General features: G+C 37.5%; 1 protein-coding gene across 9 annotated transcripts in view; it reads right to left on the bottom strand.

Annotated features, from left to right (window-relative positions):
- Nucleotides 1-21,319, bottom strand: part of dclk2a (doublecortin-like kinase 2a) — a 63,854-nt gene that overhangs the window by 14,275 nt on the left and 28,260 nt on the right. For 3 of the 9 annotated variants that reach the window (XR_007140407.1, XM_047812549.1, XM_047812541.1), the window contains exons 3-15: nt 21,222-21,319; nt 17,549-17,650; nt 16,629-16,685; nt 13,701-13,801; nt 11,249-11,296; nt 7,771-7,858; nt 5,492-5,597; nt 5,307-5,364; nt 3,296-3,415; nt 2,650-2,796; nt 1,896-2,029; nt 1,581-1,658; nt 1,021-1,117 (exon numbers count right to left, since the gene is read on the bottom strand). The exon at nt 21,222-21,319 is cut by the window's right edge and continues 32 nt beyond it. Coding sequence is in view for 8 of the 9 variants with exons in the window: in XM_047812549.1 (XP_047668505.1) it covers nt 1,021-1,117; nt 1,581-1,658; nt 1,896-2,029; nt 2,650-2,796; nt 3,296-3,415; nt 5,307-5,364; nt 5,492-5,597; nt 7,771-7,858; nt 11,249-11,296; nt 13,701-13,801; nt 16,629-16,685; nt 17,549-17,650; nt 21,222-21,319 (1,234 nt within the window). In the remaining variant the exon portion in view is untranslated. The remainder of the gene's footprint in view (nt 1-1,020; nt 1,118-1,580; nt 1,659-1,895; nt 2,030-2,649; nt 2,797-3,295; nt 3,416-5,306; nt 5,365-5,491; nt 5,598-7,770; nt 7,859-11,248; nt 11,297-13,700; nt 13,802-16,628; nt 16,686-17,548; nt 17,651-21,221) is intronic. The other 6 variants (XM_027177776.2, XM_047812544.1, XM_047812543.1 and 3 more) reach the window with 6 other exon arrangements.

Raw genomic sequence — 21,319 nt, 5'->3', positions numbered from 1 at the left:
AAACACTGTCTCTAATAAACACTGTCTCTATTAAACACTGTCTCTAATAAACACTGTATCTAATAAACACTGTCTCTAATAAACACTGTCTCTAATAAACAGTCTATAATAAACACTGTCCCTAATAAGCACTGTCTCTAATAAACACTGTATCTAATAAACACTGTCTCTAATAAACAGTCTATAATAAACACTGTCTCTATTAAACACTGTCTCTAATAAACACTGTATCTAATAAACACCACGTCTAATAAACACTGTCTCTAATAAACACCACATCTAATAAACACTGTCTCTAATAAACACTGTATCTAATAAACACTGTCTCTAATAAACACTGTATCTAATAAACACCACGTCTAATAACCACTGTCTCTAATAAACACCACATCTAATAAACACTGTCTCTAATAAACACTGTATCTAATAAACACTGTCTCTAATAAACACTGTATCTAATAAACACCACGTCTAATAAACACTGTCTCTAATAAACACTGTATCTAATAAACACTGTCTCTAATAAACACTGTCTCTAACAAACACCACGTCTAATAAACACGATCTCTAATAATGTATTGTACAGCACATCTGTACATCTGTGTTGTATACATCTGTATTGTACAGCACATCTGTACATCTGTATTGTACAGCACATCTGTACATCTGTATTGTACAGCACATCTGTACATCTGTATTGTACATCACATCTGTGCATCTGTATTATACAGCACATTTTTACGTCTGGATTGCACACATCTGTATTGTACAGCACATCTGTACATCTGCATTATACACATCTTTACGGCTGAATTATTTAGCAAATCTGTCTGTATTGTACACATCTTTGCATCTGCATTGTACAGAACATCTGTACATCTGTACTGTAAATCACATCTGTACATCTAGTTTAAACAAGGAAATACAAACACATTCCTGTCGATATAAAATGATTTAAATTGTCTATATGAAAATGATTTAGAGCAACACAGTAGAAAAGATGAAGTGTCCTGCACTCACCTTGGCCAAGTCAGTGATGTTGTCCCAGTACGGAGAGGGGAAGTCCAAGTGGCCCTGCAGGATCTGATCAAACAGTTCTTCCTGCACATTATTCTCACTGTGACACACACACACACACACACACACACACACACACACACACACACACACACACACACACACACACACACACACACACACACAGTACAGAGTACAATACTATGAACAGGACAATGACGTTACATAACAGCCGCTGTACAGTAATCACTGTATGTCCTTGTAACGAGACACATGTCCAGATGTGCTAATGAAGCTCCACAGATGAACCTTTCCAAGGTTCCAACTCAAATATACAGTAGTTGAGTTAAATCGATTAGCTGATGACTGAAATCTTGTGCCATTAATGATATAAGAAAAGACAAACTTTTTATTTTAGCTAGTGCTATACAACATGCTTTCATATTGCTCCATCTGTGAATCTGTGGACTTCACCATTCTTTTGTGTGTGTGTGTGTGTGTGTGTGTGTGTGTGTGTGTGTGTGTGTGTGTGTGTGTGTGTGTGTGTGTATGTGTGTGTGTACCTCCGGAAAGGTGGGAAGCCACACAGCAGGATGTAGGTAATCACACCTGCTGCCCAGATGTCCACCTTTAAACCATAACTACAAGAGCCAGACCAAAACAGAAGCATGAGTCAAAGTCAATGTGAAAATTTCACCACTTCTCAGCAGAGACGGAACTGACACTAAACTATACAAAGACTTCCCTTTATCACTAATTAACACTGTATAAACACATCTAGAAACCACAATCTGTATAAATCGTTAAAAAGTGTATTATCTAAACAGCTGAAGAGACGTCTCGACTTTTATTTCAACTAAAAGCAAAAAGTGACGAACCCTAACTCTGCTATAATCTCTGGGGCGACGTAAGTGGGAGTCCCACACACGGTGTACAGCGGACCTTCTACCACCGTCGCCAAGCCAAAGTCCCCCAGCTTCAGAGATTTGGTGCCATCCGAATACTCACACACCTGACACACACACACACACACACACACACACACACACACACACACACACACACACACACACACACACACACACACCTCAGCACAGTCTGAATACCTAGACACTACTATATACATAACAAAAATAATTTAGCTTCTTTTTCCTTTTATAAATAGTGAGAAAAAAAACCCTGTCAAACTATAGTAAAGGTTCTTTTATTATAGAACCTATTTTATTATTTTATTTACTTTAAATAAATATTTTTATTATTTTAAATGTATTTATTTGATTTATTTTATTAATTTCATTATTATTATATATATATATATATATATATATATATATATATATATATATATATATATATATATATATATATATATATAGGGTTGATCACTAGAATGCTGAACGCTAAACAACACGAGCTGAACGATAAACTCTGGTCTCATGTCCGTCTTTCGATCTCAAACCCAATTGTTTTTGGTGTAAAGCACAAACACGTGAACAAGTCTTACTGTTCCCGACAGTTTCAGAAAGGAATCTTATCATTAGGAATTCCAGATACTTTTCTTTAATTCCCGATACAGAAATTTGAAGCAGCTCGTGTCATGTCGGTGCATTAGAGCAACAGTGTGTGAGGTACCAGCAGGTTTTCGGGTTTGATGTCTCGGTGTACGATGTTCATCCCATGCAGGTATTTAAGAGCAGCGGCAAGGTTGTACACCATGGTGCTTGCGTCTTTCTCTGTGTACTTCGTCGAGGACGTGATGGCGTCAAACAGGTCTCCGTCCTGCCGAGAGAAGATCGGCAGCTCATTGTCTATTCCAAACATGCCAATAACGTCGTTGTATACTGCTGTGATGATGAATACTCCAGTGTGAGTGGCAAAGCACAGGTTTATATTAATACGTTAAAACTTCACACAATAACATTTTGATTAGATATAAGGGATATTAAACAGTAAAGGAACGACTGTTTATAACTTCCATGAGAACAGACGTTTCTGCAAATGTTCTGATGTAATCCGTCACCGCCTGCTCATTGTAAATGTACAAATTATAACGTATTTCTGTGCTAAAACTGCAATACAAAAAAAATGTACTGAATATAAATAAATTAAACATTAAATGTAACTATAAATGGATAAAAAACAGTATAGTCTTATGTTAGTGTTATTATAATGTTTTTAATAAAGAACAATTCCTGTTTTTTCGACACGTCGTAGGAATTAAATCAACTTCAGATGTGTGTTTTTTTCATCGGTGTGCACGAGGATAAACGTACTGTACCTTGACTAGCTCCATGACGAGATACAGCTCAGACGGCGTGTCTACTTCCTCCATCAGCATTATGATGTTGGGGTGTTTGACCTGCCTCAGTACGGCCACCTCGCTCTCAATCAGGTGCTCCTGAATACACACGACTCACATCAATCACGTCAAACCTTTAACAATACTCCTGACAGCCTGGAGAAACTGACAATGTCCATCTTTTCCATGTCCATCTTTAAGCCAAACCTATTTTGTAGTCTGTGACAGGACACCTCTGGTTATTTTCCCATGAGGACTTTGTGAGAACAACCTTTTAATCAAGATAACGTCCTACATATGCTGTATCTCCATCACTGTGCATTTGAAGGCATCGAGTTGGTGATGAATCTACTGTATAATAAACCCAGATGATGAGATGATAATGAGCTCCAGTTTAAAGAACTCCGAACTGACTGTATATGACTGTAGAATGGACATTAGCTATTATGCCACTCTCTGGTGTCACCCAAATGAGGATGGGTTCCCTTTTGTGTCTGGGTTCTCTCAGGGCTTCCCTCTCACTCACTCATTCCGAACTTCTCGGGTCACTGGGAGCCTGTGCCTATCTCAGGCATCATTGGGCATCAAGGCAGGATACACCATGGACGGAGTGCCAACCCATCGCAGGGCACACACACACTCATTCACTCACACACTCACACACTATGGACAATTTTCCAGAGATGCCAATCAACCTACCATGCATGTCTTTGGACCGGGGAGGAAACCGGAGTACCCGGAGGAAACCCCTGAGGCACGGAGAGAACATGCAAACTCCACACACACAAGACGGAGGTGGGGATCGAACCCCCAACCCTCGAAGGTGTGAGTCGAATGTGCTAACCACTAAGCCACCGTGCCCTCCCTCTCAAGGCCTTTATTTGTGTAGCTTTTTTAACTATGGACATCGCGTCAAAGCGGCTTTACAGAACATATGGAATATAGTTCAAAAGTTCAAGAATAATTATTAGACTTATATTTAAATTTGTTTGAATTTATCCCTAATGAACAAGCCTGAGATGACTGAGGCAACTGTGGTGAGGAAAAAACAGACGGTTTCTTTCTCATTCCATCTGGGGGATTGGGGTCAGTAGCTGCTTACGTGGTTAAGGCTCTGGGTTGGCAGTTGAAGATTAGGGTTCAAGACCCCAGCATTGCCAAACTGCCACTGTTGGGCACTTGAACAAGGCCCTGAACCCTCACTGCATCATGGTGCTCTAACCCCAATCTCCAAGGTGGGGATATGAGAAGAAAAATTTCACTATGCTGTAATGTATATGTGACAAATCATTAAATTCAAATAAATGTACAGTACAGTGGGAAGTAATAGCCTAATGGTTAGAGAGTCTGACTCCTAACCCGAAGGTTGTGGGTTCGGGTCTCGGGCCGGCCACGACTGAGGTGCCCTTGAGCAAAGCACTGAAAGCCCCCCAATTGCTCCCCGGGCGCAGCAGCATAAATGGCTGCCCACTGCTCCGGGTGTGTGTTCACAGTGTGTGTGTGTGTGTGTGTGTGTGTGTGTGTGTGTGTGTGTGTGTGTGTTCACTGCTATGTGTGTGCACTTTGGATGGGTTAAACGCAGAGAACAAATTCTGAGTATGGGTCACCGTACTTAGCCGTATGTCACGTCATTTTCACTTTCACAAACATTTGATGTTCTGTAAAGCTGCTTTGAGACAATGTGCATTGTTAAAAGTGCCACACAAATAGAATTGAATTAAATACATTATTCAGATTAACAACTAGATTATTAGTGATTGTCCCAAACTGATTGAGGAAGAGGATACAAATGGAGTTTGTCATTGAATGCGGAAACCAAGACTAGATATAAAACTAGATCGGAGTTCCAGAGTCTCAGCATCTTATTGCCAACCCTTTGTTCTTGCTTGTATTTTATGTTTCCTGGTTTTTCCAGTTTTAGTTCACTACATACATTAAAAATCTGCATCGTTAGAAAATAAACCGAGGATGTGGAAAGCTTGAGACTCACTTTACCACGACATTTATTCTTATCGATGATCTTCAAGGCGAACTCCTTTCCAGTTGACCTGAGAACAAACCGAAAGAAACATCAAGTCATGTATATTAATGACCATATTTATTGTCAAATCAGGACTTACAGGCAACGAGTGAAACATTTCGAATAATATATCTGAATCGAACACGATCACCTACCGTTCAACACATTCCTTTACCACGGCGAAATTCCCATCGCCGATAACTTTTCCCACTTTGTACTTCTCCACGATGGCTGAGGCTGTAGGATTCCTGTTTCCATTAACTGCAGAAGAAACGGACAACACTTTAGTTCATATCAGGATCAGGATCAGGATGTCTATTAAACTCTTTCCCCCAGAGGCCAGAAAATGGAGTTTGCTCCTGTTTTTGATGTGTCCTTGATGATCACTAAAAGTCTTTGTCATGTCTCACTCCACAGTGGTGGTTAATATAAAGCTCATATGAAAGTAGACAATCAGGACTTTAAGAATTTGTAGAGTTTCAGAAGTATTTTTGTTTTTATCTAGTCTTCTTGGGTGAAATATTCATAGAAAAGTTCTAAAAAATTTTTTTTTTTGTGATTTTTAGGGGGATTAGATTAGATTAGATTCGACTAGATTCGATTCAACTTTATTGTCATTACACATGTACAAGTACAAGGCAATGAAATGCAGTTTAGGTCTAACCAGAGTGCAATAGCAGTAAGTGCAGGATATACAGTTTGTACAAGATTTGAATAAGTTAAATAAAGTGGTAATATAGAAGTGATTTACAGATGTGTGTGTACTATGAACATAATATACAGATTTACAGAAAGATATGTGCTTTAACAATATATATAGCTATTACTATAAACAGTAATTTACAGATATGTATGTTCTATGAATATAATATACAAATGAATATATGTACTATGAATATAATGTACAGATGCATACATATGTGCTATTAAATATAATATACAGATGTCTATTACTATAAACTAAAATTTACAGAAGGGTGCTATAAACAAAATATATTGTTATTACTATAAACCGAAATATACAGGAGGATATGTACTATGATCATGAATATGGTAGCTTGGTGGAAAAGGTGTTGGACTACTGATCAAAAGGGGATGAGTCACTGCTGGGCCCCTGAGAATGGCCCTTAACCCTTAACCCAGATGTATAAACAAAATAATAAGTCACTCTGGATAAGGATGTCTGCCAAATGCTGTAAAATCTTTGGATCAATTAGATCGAAGCACTTCCGATCAGAATTCCATACAAAAAACCTACTGGAACCTGAGAGTATGGAACACACGCATACATCTGGAATTACAGCAAAAAATCCTTTATGGACCATGAACATCTCTGGAAAGGGAGGAAAGACATTACTGGAGGCCAACAGTCTCAAATATTTGACCTTGTTGTGACTTTAATGCTGTTCGGACCGATTGCACAATGACCCCCTCCATCAGTTTGTCAACATCCGAACAGCTGATAATAGTAGAACTAGAGGTGCCGTGAGGGGAGATTGTATCATTCTCTTTAGGAAAAATGTATTTGGCCAAACCGCTTTTTCTGTTACCGAGTGGAACCCCTATAAACATCAGAAACCTGAGCACGTATAGTACATTTAATATCCAGTTAAAGAAGTGGTTCGTTGTTAACCAGAGCTGTCAACATTAGCTTAGTTTTTGACCTGCTCTTGTTGCCCCCTGATGGTTTTTTGTTTATTGTGTGTGTGTGTGTGTGTGTGTGTGTGTGTGTGTGTGTGTGTGTGTGTGTGTGTGTGTGTGTGTGTGTGTGTGTGTGTGTGTGTGTGTGTGTTAAATTTTCAATTCAATTCAATTCAAGTTTATTTGTATAGCGCTTTTTATAATTGACATTGTCTCAAAGCAGCTTTACAGAACATGAACATAGAATGATATAAAGATTACTAGAATACAAAATTCAAGATTAATATTAAAATTAATATTAATATTAATGTGTTCATGTATTTGTGTGATGTTTGTTTGAATGTTGGCATCTTGTGTTTCTAATGTACATCATAGCTAATGCTTAATACTTTTATTAAATGTATTGTAGCTTTATTGTTATTTCAATATGTACTTTTATTTACTTTTATCATTTTAGGGTGACTATTATCATCTGCCTAGCTGGCTAACTCTGGCATATTGACAGAAATATTTATTAACATGCATTGTCACTGTAACAGATAAATAAATACAATAAAATAAATTAGATCATCTGCTGGTTCAAATCATATTTCTATATAAATTCTACAAATATTCAACCACTCCTAGAGATATCGCAATATTTAGAATCTCAGGTGGGACAGATAACGCGAAAACCATAACACCATATAACCATAACAATCTAATCCATGATAACACTGGTAAAATTTGGAGAGAAAAAGAAAAGAACGAAACGGAAAGTGGCTGAGAGAGAAACAGTCAGGTGGATGCTCACCCTCAGGGATGGTGCTGTCGGAGTGTTGAGGCTGATGCTGCTCGGAGGAAACGCTCACATTAGATGCAGACGAGTGATGAGTTGGAATCTAGAAGAGAAACGACATAGATTTCATCAGCGAACGTCAGCGAACAGTGCCTTTAATGCTGTCAGGTTGAAATGATGAGCAGTGATGATTATTCAGATTATATGTTATAATTAGATGCATGTAGGGACGGCTGGCGGTGATATTAGCTGTAAGGTTCAAAATCTCTCGGTTGTAGTGCAAATATTTGAAGATTTAACATTCATAATGCTCTATTGACTGCATGCTAAACAAAAAAAAAATCTTCAAGCTTACAGTTCTGATATGATGAAGTAAATAAAGATCAAATCTACAGTAAGTGGTGTAGCTCTAGGACTTTTCACACTTGAAGTATTTCCCCTGGGTCCTAGTGAACCTCAGGTACACGGAATCCTGGGACATTCCTCAACCCTGGTGCAAGGTTCTTCTTATTGGCATATACAGTACGCAAATCATCAACCGTGATTGGATCAATACAGTTATGATACTTAAATAACAGCTCGTCTCAGGTTCAGGTTCGTTATTCTGCACCTGAGCAGATATTGTTATTTTACACAGCTTTGTAATCTTTTTTTGCCCTTTATAAGTTTGTTGTGTAGTCGCTCAGCCTACAGTTTGTTAACATATAGCTTCCGCTAATTTTTCCGTCACACCGTGGATTTCCTCCTCGCTCTTCCACAGCACACTCTTCCAGGATGTTCCGTGTTTTGCTGCCTGACTCTATCTACCAAGCCACTTGTACATTTTTAAGTGTTGCTATGGCCGGGTTTTCACGTTATATGAGGTTTTCACACACTGTTCTTAATCCCACACTGTTTCTGATTGGGCGTCTGTTACTAAGCAACTAGGAGTAACCTTCTAAGAGTGTGTCATTTCACCACCCGCTTCGAATGTTATCCTACTAAAGAGCTAGTAAGATTATTTAGCAAATGGCAGATTGTTTGGATTTTTGTCAAACAAACCAACAGCAATGACTGTAAGACCAAACCTGGAGGCTTTCTTTCTTTGTAGCACAGATTATAGATTTAAGCGGCCAATTGGTGACAGACAGTGGAGGCCAATTGGTGGCAGGTGATTACACATCAGGGCTTTTCACACTGTGCTTAATCCCGGGTTATCATTGTTCTAAACCCCCTGAGTAAAGGTATGTGTCATTATAAAGCACGTCTTTTTTCCCAGGGTTAAATCCTCTAAACAGGATCAGCATGGCAGTGTTAACAGTGTTCACTCCACATTGCCATGAAAAATGTGTACAGTGCGAAATCACCCGCTTCGAATGTTATCACTCGATTGAATGGAAGTTATCAGTGGTTATCAGCCCATAGATATGGTCCGGGGGGGGACATGTCGCGGCTACTGGTAGGCTCAGAAGGTTGTTATCATCCATCCAAATGGTTAATCAATGATAAAACTACAAGAGAAGACTGCAGATCCAGTTGCACCTTGGGCAACGTCAGTTGTATAATGTGCGCTATATAAATAATAAAAAGAAAGAAAGAAAGAAAGAAAGAAAGAAAGAAAGAAAGAGCCACTCAGAGGAATCCAGTTCACCGATGACTGGAAGTCGACCGGATAACACTGCAACGTTGTTTTTTTTTTCCTGGTTAATTTATTTAGGTAAGACCATTAAAACAGAGCATTTAAACTGTTATTAATTAGCCAATAAGCGAAAGGTGGCATGGCATGAGTGTTGAGCTGCCCTGACTCTATGTCAATCCATATTTTAAAATCTCTCAAAATATAAAATCATCCATTATGAATGTTATATTTCTTAACAACAAACCTTCTTTCGTTAAGCATGCACTAATCATTCCTTTATATATTTTACTAATGAAAATATGAAAACATTCTCTTGCATTTTGGGAGCAAATGGCAGTGACACTATGACGGTACTACGTCTCCACAGTACTTATCTCTAATTACATGAGAATGAAGAAGGTATCTGCAAAGCCTAAAACTACTCAAGCCAGTCGGAGCGAACAGCAGCGCTGCTGAAATCAGGAGGAGATGTCCGTTCAGGGGGAGATATCGTTAATTAGGATAAACTGGGGGAAAATCCTGAACAAATTATTTGGGTTGTTTTATATCCAAAAACAGATCTTTAGGAGCATGTAACTTCGGAGGAAAACGCCGACTCATATTTTCTGTATATGTATGTGCATGGTTTGGATTTTTTTTTAACTTAACATAAGAAAATACATATTCAGAGTTGAAGTCCAAATGTTATGCATGGAAAGTTAAATGTATTCAGAGTCAAGACAGGCAGCTTCTTAAGCTGATTCTCTCGATGCTCTGTTCAATGGATTAAAACCATCTGTGTGTTTGAAGAAATGGCTTCCACTCTTGATATTCAGCAGCTTATAAAATAAAGCAGCACTTGATCCAGCACATCCTATTATTTTGCATTTTATTAATAGATGCTAAATGAAGGCAATGAAATTGTCTGTGAGATGATTATAGGGGAATGCGGTAGCTCAGTGGTTGAGGTGTTGGACTACCGATCAGGAGGCCATGAGTTTGAATCCCAGGTCCGCCAATGCTAGGCCCCTGAGCAAGACCCGTAAACCTGAATTGCTCTGCTAAATAGATGAGAAAAAAGTAGCTCTGGATAAGAGCGTGTGCCAAATGCTGTAAATGTTTTATTTTTATCAATGCTTTGGTTTTCAACAATTCAAATTTGATCTGAAAAAGGAAAAATGCCCAGGGTTTGGAGGATAAGTAGATCAAGCAATATACTGTACTTCATAGAGCCATAATGTTTATGTGTTTAATATTAGCCAAAGATAGAGTATTTCATTCAAATGTTAACAGTAAGTATCACAAAAACCTAGCCCCCAAATTTTAATAGCTCTACAGTTTTAATACTTCTTTAGTTTCGTGTCAACTCCGTGCGATTAACTCGACTGAGCAAAATAGAAAGTGTAAGCGATTAAAAGAAAAAGACAAAAGTTTTAAAGTCTCGTTCACCAGCAATGCACTGACTGTATACACTATGACTGTATAAAGCCAGTCATGCTCATGAATTATTCATGACTTTTCCCAATTCATCCTAAAAATACAAGGACAGGGATTAAGGTTCCAAATTGATGCAACAGTTCTTCCAGAAATAACATTTACACGATTTTCTCCTCAGCACAAAGGTAATAGTTCAGTTAAGCTACAAGGAGCTTTAAGACTAACATGCTAACAAGCACAGGAAGCTTATAAGACTACATTAGCAGTGTAGCTCCAGTGCAATAGCAGTGAAGAGCAAATCAAATTCTTTCGTAACTTCGTAAATGTTATTTGCATTCAGTGCTCAGTGGAAAGAAGCGCTATGGCTGGTTAGCAGTTGCATATAAATATTAAAACAAACAAACAAACAAACAAACAAACAAACAAACAAACAAAAAACTCCAAACTTCTTCATGGTACCTTCACAGAAAGATGGAAGGCGGCCCCGATCCGCTTGTTGCAACTAAACTAAAAGCAAGTGGGAAAGATATTTAAAGAAGCACATCAATAGTCTGGCTAATAAAGTCAACAACGCAAAATCAAAGTTTGTCGAATTATTAGGATAAGTAGATGACTGTTTTGACATCTATTCTTACTATCGTTCTTCCCTGCTGCACAAGAGCAAATGGCAGAACAGAATGAACATTTCTTTAAATGCTTTTCTAATAATGCCAAAGTCCATAGGATTCTAGAAAAGTGAAAGATCGTTTATACGACACTTGTAGGTTCAAATGTTCTGAACCTGGAAAAAAATTGTATGTACTGTATAGCAAAGATGGCAAGCACTTGAATTTGGTGCTGATCTGTCACAACACGACACCTCGACTGGGTTCCTTTCCAGAGTAATTAAAATGCAAAACTACACAACACATTTAATTTTCAATTATTTCAATTTATACATGGCTTTTTCACTGTCACAGAAGATAAAACATAATTTATTTCACATTTTCATAATTTAGAATACTGTAAATGGTTAAACATTTTCTTGTTTTATATGAATTTGTTGTTTTAATACCCAAGTTATTGTTAGTTTTTTTAGAACTTTGAGCCAAATCTCAAAATTGTCCTATGGTGTGACGGTAGACAACATTATTTCATAAATATTACATTTTATAAATAAAGAAAATAATGTTTAAAAATCTTAATGAACACTCCTGGCATAATTGTGCAAGTGTCTATTTCACTAAGTGGCCATCACTTTTCATATACATACATTTCTAAAAGTGTAGGAATTTCATAAAGTTTGTCACAGAAAAAAATGTCCTTTGGTGTTATGCAAAAACCTAATTTTAATTTGGGCAATATCATGGACCACTACATTTAATTGAAAGACCCCACTCAAGGTCATGTGACTGAAGACCCCTATGAAGGCCATGAGAAGTGCACATGGTAAGTATTTCTCTCAGAATTGTTTAAATATTTAACTACGTTTTAAGACCACTGAAGATGTTAGTTTTTTTGTCCTTTGGTGTGACACTCATGAATAGACATTCATCTATTCATGGTGAAAATGATTCTAATTAGTACTTTCATGTAAAATAAATATCACTTTAAGAAAATAATGTTTTAATAATGTGAACAATTCTCAAGTATTTATTTTGTTATTTAATATAATTTCTTAGTACTTTTTAAATGTCACACCATAGGACACATTTACAGTATTGTTGAGTGAAAAAGTGAAAAAAATATGTGAAGTCATTGACAAAATGAGTGACCAGTATTATTTTCTGAAAGTGCAGTTTTCATACTCCACAAATATATATATGTATTTATATGTATTTTTTCTTAAAAAGTTATTATGCTTTCCAAAAAAAGTACTTTTTCTTGGTCATTTGTCAACTACCCATATATTAATATATAATACTGCCAATACTGTTTATTACAATCACAGGGACTTGAAAAGCTCTAATTGCTGATCTGTAAGTTTTCTTTAACATTGAATGGCCCAGAGGTTTTCCACGATGAGAAATTCTTCACTACAGAAGAGTTAAAGGTTTTAGGTTGCTTGGTAACATTACAAAATGCCCCCCCAATAAAAACAACTTCTGAACTTAATCTTGGCCAAATCCCAACCATCAGTCAGTATTCCCCTATCCGCTATCCAACCTCTACTGTGAGCTCACAGATGCCTATAGTTGGCTTGTGTTGCTCTCATTGAAAGGGCAGATAGTATGTCATCCTTCCTTCCATGAGAATATGGTCAGTTTTGCTCCCTCGGCTCACGGCTACGGACAACTTTTCTGGGAATGGTAATTCAGCGTTTCAGATATTGGACTACTGATTTGCAGGTTGTAAGTTAACCCTGAAGCCTCAACTGCTCAGTTGTATAAATCAGATGAATGTCTGATGAAAGTCACTCTGATAAAGGGCATTGTTGCTTCTCTCTTGCTTAATAGGTCTTACTTGTACTTAATGTACTTACCTAATGGTATTACATTTAATTGCGTGGCAGTTAAACTATGCAAAATATTTTATGTTTTTTTTTAGTTTTAACACGTTGAATAAACACATACATACAAATGGAACTCTCCTACGCATATGTGGAGTGAAAAGACAGGAAAGTGGGAGTTTAAATAAGATTTCGAGAAAATGGGACGGTGACTAATATCATCTTCTTCTTTTGTTCGAAGACGAGTCATCACTAACACTTTTTTTTTACACTCAGGGTAAACTGCATTGAATTTTGTCTTGATAATATAAATCTATCATTGTATAGTTAGATAAAACAACATTTCCACCCTAACAGTCATCTATTTGTTTTCCTGCATGTACTTCATGCTAATGAACTGTTGAATAAACATGTCTAAATATGCAGCATGTATCTTAAAATCCTGTCAAGAACCGAGACGTTGCCATGGTGATGGGCTCTCACCTTGAAGTTGCGCATGCTGCGGGGACTCGTGGGGGATGAGTTGCAGGACTTTGTGGATTTGGGGGTGGAAATTTGACTCAGGTTGGGAAGCACTCCGTTAACTAATGAGAGAGGGAGAGAGAGAGAGAGAGAGAGAGAGAGAGAGAGTGAGGGAGAGAGAGAGATTCATTACACCTAAAGAGACAAAGGACAAACAAAACACCCCAGTTTTTTTTTTTTTACCAATTTTTTCTTCATTCAGTCATCTCAACATTCAGTCATGGCAACTCAGCCTACAATCCATGTCTTTGGATTTAGAGGGGTATCCCAGAGTACCCAGAGGAAACCCCTGAAGCACCGGTAGAACATGCAATCGCAGAGCACAAAGCATTCAACCTCAAAGAAGCCAGGCAAACATGCTAACCTTTAAGCCACCATGGCATACAATATCTTCCAGTAAAGCCCAATATTCTTTCTGTTTAATCCTACTCCTGTGTGTATCGAGAGATATGGTCAATTTTCATCGCCCTTCAATCTAAACTCACTGCAATCAGTGAATGAAAATATTATGAGATGTCAGAGAAGCCAATCACCTTAATGAGATGTCATAAAAAGGCATTTGCACATCTATATATCAGCCCAGACTCTAGTTAAAAGAGGAAGCACTTTCATGGCTAAGAGTCAATAAGAAACATCAGACACTGGTGAATGTTCCACTTTTGGAAGATCTGTTCAAGCACAGACTACCCAAAAGACAGGAAAGGTTTATACCTGAAAAAAGCCACGCTAGATATCTTGGAACCCAGCAAATACCAATTGGTCCCACTTTATACAATTAATGGAGTCCAGAGTCTTAAAGAGTCTGGTTTCAAGGTCTTGCACTCCACCAAAGTGGACCTGGTGGCTGTTTCTGTAAGGTATCACATTGCTACATCAGCTGTCATCGGTTCTGGACCTTCTTGATCTTCCACCAGTCTTTACTTAATTTAGACACGTCCATCCAATTACTCGTCCATCCTCTGGAGCCCCGGGATCAGTTGCGTAGCAGGGTGATAGATTGTTCTAGCTAGAAATCCTGTCATAAGATGACATGGAGGAGAGCCACACCTGCTAACATACAGTATGGACTTTACTTAGTAGCCCACAAAGCTCAATCCTCTGCCCTCTTCTATTCTTTAGCCTCGCTCTCTTTCTGAGTTTATATGTCTTTTCCTCCCGTTAAGATCCCGGTAGAATGAATGTTTTGCTTATATCTCAGCTGGTACACACTGTAAGATCACCACCTGAAACTAAATCCCAGCAATACTGAAAGTCTGTATATCCCTGGAGATGCCAAGTAATGTGATTACTTTGGAGAATGCTCGGGTCAAGCCACAGGGTCCTGCTTGCAACTTTGAGATAATTCAAGGCTACCAAGAAGTATACTATGATACAAACATACACGGATAGTTCTAGACTACCTTCTGTTGCTAACCTGACTCAGTTTCACCTTTACAACTGAATGATCAGTAAATGTCAGCATAGTATATGAAATAGAAACGAATCTTACTGCATTTTCTACACAGTGCTCATTGGTCAGTTGTGATTTGAATCTGCCTCAGCAGGCATCGGTTTCTATTAAAAGATACTAATTAATCCAGGCTTGCTGCCTTGATGGTTGGTAGTTAAATTGCATTTCCTCTGTGGGCATGCACTTGCAGTCATTCAGGCTGGTTGGGTGATAAAGAGGGCCTGGTAAGTTCGTTAATGCTGCATTAGCCAGCCTTATATTAGAAAAAAAGTGTGACAGAGTGTGGGCAGAGAGCCGGTTTTAAAATAGCTCAGCTCGGTAAGGAGGAAAGAACCATGCTGGATTGCTCTTAGTCTGATTAAATGCTATACTCAGAAGCCAGAGTTTATGCGCAACTCTCTCGAGAGGTGGAATCAAGGTCACGCCAAGGTCAGATTGCTTGCTTGCTTTTAATGTCAGGATGGTTATTATGGATGTGTACCAGGATGGGTTTTTAATAAGTTCCATAATGTTTTGGCCAAATGAGAAGTTGCTAGCTGACTTTCTAACAAAAGTACAAAATGAACAGGTATAAAATTCATCACTGTGACATACAGATGAAACAAAATTTCAAACTAGCCATATAACTATATAATTAAGTTTTATTGCTGGATAGTTTCCATTCAGGCCAAGTTTAAGTAATATAGCGAAACTATATATAGATATGTTACATATATAACTATATATAGATACGTTTATATATAAAGTATGTTACATTAGCTCCCATAAACAGATGGAGAATTGCAAGCTAGCTAGTTAGCATACAAAATCACTTATGATATATTGACGAAGTAGTTTGTAGCTAGCCTCCTAACTAGCCAAATGAATTTAACGAACTTACATAAGTGGACAAAGATAGATGTAGTGGTTGCTAGCTAGCTTTCAATCTAACCAAATCATTCTAATGAAGCTTGCAAAACATATATAATATGGTTTCTAGCTAGATTTTTATCTACCTGAAATTACATCACTAGGTAGCATCCTGTCTAGCTAAATAAACCTAATGAAATTACATCATCTGCCATTTACAGATAGGAAGTTGATAACTATCTGAGTTTACATTATTAAATAAAATTGTCTATAACATACATATAGAGCAGTTGCTGGCTAGTTTTCAAAGTAGTCAAATAAAACTAATAATGTTGCAAAAAATGCCATACACAGATGTTAAATTGCTAACTGTATCTCTTACTAGCAGACAAAACTAAAAGTAGAATCTCCCCTGATATACAGATATCTTTCTAGGTAATGAAAGTTAGTGAAGTTACATAATCTGCCATATACACATTGTCTAGTTTTTAAACTATCTGAATATAATGTCATATACTGTAACAGAGCAGCTGAATCGAGGTGCTAAGGACAACTTTAACCCCTGAGCTAACACAACATGCAATACCAACCTGGGGATTTGACCGGACTCTGTCCATTAGTGGACAGGTATGAAGAAGTTTTCCTCACTGCAGATTGTCACAGCAAGAAAACAAGAGAGAAAGAAATAATTTCTGTGAAAAGAGGCATGGAAACTCATAGCTAGAGCTGTTGTTGAATAGATTATTAGATACATTTCATGCAACCAAATCGGTGAGTAATCTGCTTGAATCTATCCAACTGAGTTCAGTATAAATGATAGGATCGAATGGTGCAGACCGGAAACAATCCAGTAAATAGGATTCACATAAATGATCCATGTAAACGCTTGATTCGTATTATTTCCAAACTGATACGGTACAACCCTTGCACACATTCGGCGTAGTGCAGTGACGTGTATGTCTGATTACATCTTGCATTTCCAGCAGTAGGTGTAATGTACATATTAATGATGATTTAAATCAGGATTAAAATGTTTAAGGTGCATGTAAACACTCCTGGAGTCTGCGATCGATTCAAATTGGTTCGAATTGAGGAAATTGACAGTGTTTGCTTGATAATTATGCCAATGTTTATGTAGTGCAGCTTTAAATGTACATTCCATGTAAATAAGTTATGCTGAAATCTAAAATCTGATTGGTCAGAAGGGTTTCTTGTATAGAGGATGGTTAAAGGGATTATTTAAGGTTCATGGAAGGAGTCTAAGAAGTGTCAGGTTTCTAACTTATTATCTGACCGAAAGTGGAAAAAGCAAGAGTCCAGTGAAGGAACAAATGTTTATACAGTATATGCTGCAAGATGACAGGAACTAGCTTGTCCTCCTGTAAGTCTTCACGACACATCTGTGCTGCTTACATAATACCTAGTGTCAGATTCACCTTGCCCTGTGTGTGTGTGTGTGTGTGTGTGTGTGTGTGTGTGTGTGTGTGTGTGTGTGAGAGATACTGCTGACCTGCTCCAGGAGATTTGCTGCGTCGTGCTGGACTCTTACTGCCACTGGACCTCACTGGAGTAGTGGCGCGAGAAGAACAAGAGGATTTCAGAACACGGCACTCTGGAACACACACAAAACAACACACACACACACATATATATATATTATAAATAAATATAATTACATTAGTGTGTACAGTGATGACATTTCTCCACTTTAGATAAAAGAAGCAGTTTAACTGTGTAAAAAAATATACATCAAGAAGACCAACTTTAAAATTTTGTCGATATACACACATTCAAACTGGATTCTATAAACATGGCTGAAAAGATAGCATGGGACTTTAACATGTGTGTGTGTGTGTGTGTGTGTGTGTGTGTGTGTGTGTGTGTGTGTGTGTGTGTGTGTGTGTGTGTGTGTGTGTGTGTGTGTGAGTGTAAAATAAATAATTCTAGCCAATCCTGTACCTCCTTAACCTTCCTTAACATTCCACTCAACATCTACCCACATCTCTTACACTAAATAAACTAATCTGAGTCCCTTCATCGCTGTGGAAGTTATTCCAGCCTTGTTAATCTCACTCTGTATCAAACCTTCTGTTCTGTCTGCTGAACTTGCTGAACTCAAGCAAGCGAGCATTACGGTCTGCTGCAGTAACAGTGGAAACTGATTTTAAGTAGGTCACTGATCTCAGTCTGGATGACTCTGTGCCCACAGAAGTGGAACCTGATGTGTTCTTCTGCTACTGTAAAGTATCCACCTCATGATAGGATGTCATGTGCAATGCTTTTCTGCTGTGGGTATATAAGTTACCATCAACAGGAGTTTTATTGATTTTTGAACTATTCTGTTTGAACTCTAGAGACAGATGTACAGTATGCAAACATCCCAGGAGTCATTCAGGAGTTTCTGAAATACTCACAGTAGTGTATCTGGTACCGACAAACATACTGTACAATGCTCAACGTCACTCAGATCATATTTTAGGATATTTTCATTTTGAATTTATTTGTATAGCACTTTTAAACAAATTCTATTTTCACAAAGCAGCTTTACAGAAACCTATAAAAGCAGGAGATAAATAGAGCAAATCCCTGAAATGATACAAGGATGAAACCTTGAGAGGAAGTGGACTCAAAAGGGAAGCTGTTGTTATCTGGGTGACACCAGAGAGTGTGATTATAAATCATTTGCCTTGTATAATTGTGTACTGTATGGTCAGAAAGTGCAGTTTTTTTTCCCAGTAACCAAGAAAAATCGTTCTAGTTTTAAAATGAAGCTCTATGTTGCAGTCCAAAGTCAACTTTATGGTTTCTAAGTGACACCATCCACAGTAATCTCATGTATCTCCAGGCTGTCCATGGGGTTCATCCTCAGCAGCAGTGATTGATTTAAACTCCAACCAGAAGTAGGACATATTTGATGTGAACATTAACTGATGCTCTTGACCTGCATCTGCATGACTATATAAATAATTCTGCTGCTATATGATTGGATAGGTTCATAAATAAAGAATCATTATAGAATCAAAATAGTACATTTTGTAGGTAATGTGATGTAACTAAACCCCAAAAGTAATTTATATACTTAAAGTAATTTATGTAATTGCAGAAAAAACAACAACAACAACAACAACAACAACAAAAAAAACAATCAATCTTAACATTTTTATTCTAAATGAAGAATTGACACAATCTTTAATTATGTATTATAATTATTTAGCAAAACTTAATAGAGAACATAATAAAACTGGATCTAAACCAGGACTGTCGGAAGAAAACACCCTGTCTCTTTTTTCTTCTATTATTTTTGGAAAAGTCCTACTTTAGCTAAGTGGAGCAGCTAAGGATAAGTAGGGCAAAGACATCGAACGGATGAACTACATACTCTATTGTGTGTGTGTGTGTGTGTGTGTGTGTGTGTGTGTGTGTGTGTGTGTGTGTGTGTGTGTGTGTGTACTGTAGCATGTTTTCAGTGCTAAACAGGTTAAACTTATTTTATCCAAACAGGATGTACTATAACAAAGCATCCCGAGTCCGCAATCGGATAGCGCTCGTTTCATCGGTCGCTAAGGACAGTTTTACTTCTTTTATTATTGGCTTCAATTTCTGATAAAAGCTTAATTTATTTTGGATTTATTTGTGTTCAGTCTCGTAACTACAGGTTGTCCATTTGACAGAAAATGATTCTAAAATTTCATATAACGGAGAAACTGTGTGTGATCTTTCTGACTACACCCTTATTTGCCACTTTGACTATTTCAGAAATTCTGCTGGGAATTTACAGGAACAACCGGTTCTAGAGTTCGCATGGATTGATGAAAACAAACAAACAAACAAAAAACTTTAAAACCAGGGTTAGAGGAGAGCAGCCTTGCTGGTTGACAGTAAGGCTGCGGTAACTAAACTAAACTCTTTACAACCATGTTGAGCTGAAAAGCATCAACGACACACTAGGGCTTGTGGTAGATGGGTTACAGCAGGAGTAGAGTACAGCTGAAAACCGAAGAAGCGTCACCTAGTACAAGTGTTAGATCTCTAAGGCATAAGAATTGACTTATTTTATAATGAATCCCATTTTAAATGGACCCTGTTCATGATCAGCTTTTCCTTACATATATTACTGAGAAATTATGGTAGTGCTTGGCCTCTTTAATCACTGCCTGTTCTTACAATTGATATTAGACAGATTTTCAGAGGAGAAAATCAAATATTCTAAGAAAATCTTTTTTTTTTTTTTGCAAATCTTTTCAAATTTACAGCAGAATTTCATGTGATGTCATTAAAATGTTCATTCATCCAAAGCCCTCTAATGTTCGCGTCCGTCGAACATGAGCACATAAAAATGAATTACATTTCTGTCTTCAGGGGAAAGAGTTAAGAAGAAGAATCCTGTGTGTGTGGAATTTCACAAATTCTAGTAGTTTTCTAGCAAAAAAAAAGAAGCAAAATTTACAAAATAAATAAATAAATAAATAAATAAGCAACAAAACCAAGCATTGGAAAATGACAAAAAAAAAAAGGGACTATAACCAAAAATACGCATTAATTTATCTGACTTAGCTACAATAACCTAGTGACTTTTTACTAATGTCTACTAAGAGCAGAAATTTTTTATAGCATTCATAGTGAACAGTTTCGATTATTGTGACTAAACACTGAGGCAAATCAAGAAATACATTTATGATATGAGAAAGGCAAAAAAAGAAAAAACAACATTGATAAACACATGAATAACATTTGAAACTGTCTCTATCCAATATATCCTTTATGTATATTACTGAAAAACGATGGGATGTTTGAGAATTGTTTAGTTTGTAAATGATGAATAAAAAAGTTGTTTTTATGGACGGTTTTCAGACCAGAGTGGAATGAGTGCAGGTCTACTGAAGAATACGTCATTCACTACTGAAGAATACGTCATTCACTGTTTTATGCACAGCTCACTGTTCACTAACATCTGGCTTGCTTAATCCAACACTCACACTCTTACAGAAGTAATGAAGTTAATAGATGGCAGTGACATGTGGGTGCCATTACTTTCTCACAAAGGTTGAAGGCAGCACCTGTATGGCCACAGCGACGTGTTCTGACGTGATGTGTATGCATGTTGCGTGTGAGGGAAGGACGTGAGGATAGATGTTACAAACACAACAGGAAGTGAGAGGAGGTTAGTGTTTAGCCAAGCCTACCATTTAGAAAGGCTGCACAAGCCTTACCACTGTGATCCAACACAAAATCATCCTGAGCATAGCGGTACTTCTCCGGACCACACGCAATGAACACGTCG

This window comes from Tachysurus fulvidraco, chromosome 4, assembly GCF_022655615.1.
Source record: "Tachysurus fulvidraco isolate hzauxx_2018 chromosome 4, HZAU_PFXX_2.0, whole genome shotgun sequence".
NCBI lineage: Eukaryota > Metazoa > Chordata > Actinopteri > Siluriformes > Bagridae > Tachysurus > Tachysurus fulvidraco.
The sequence above is the reverse complement of the archived record's forward strand: the minus strand, read 5'-3'. Positions and strand labels throughout refer to the sequence as shown.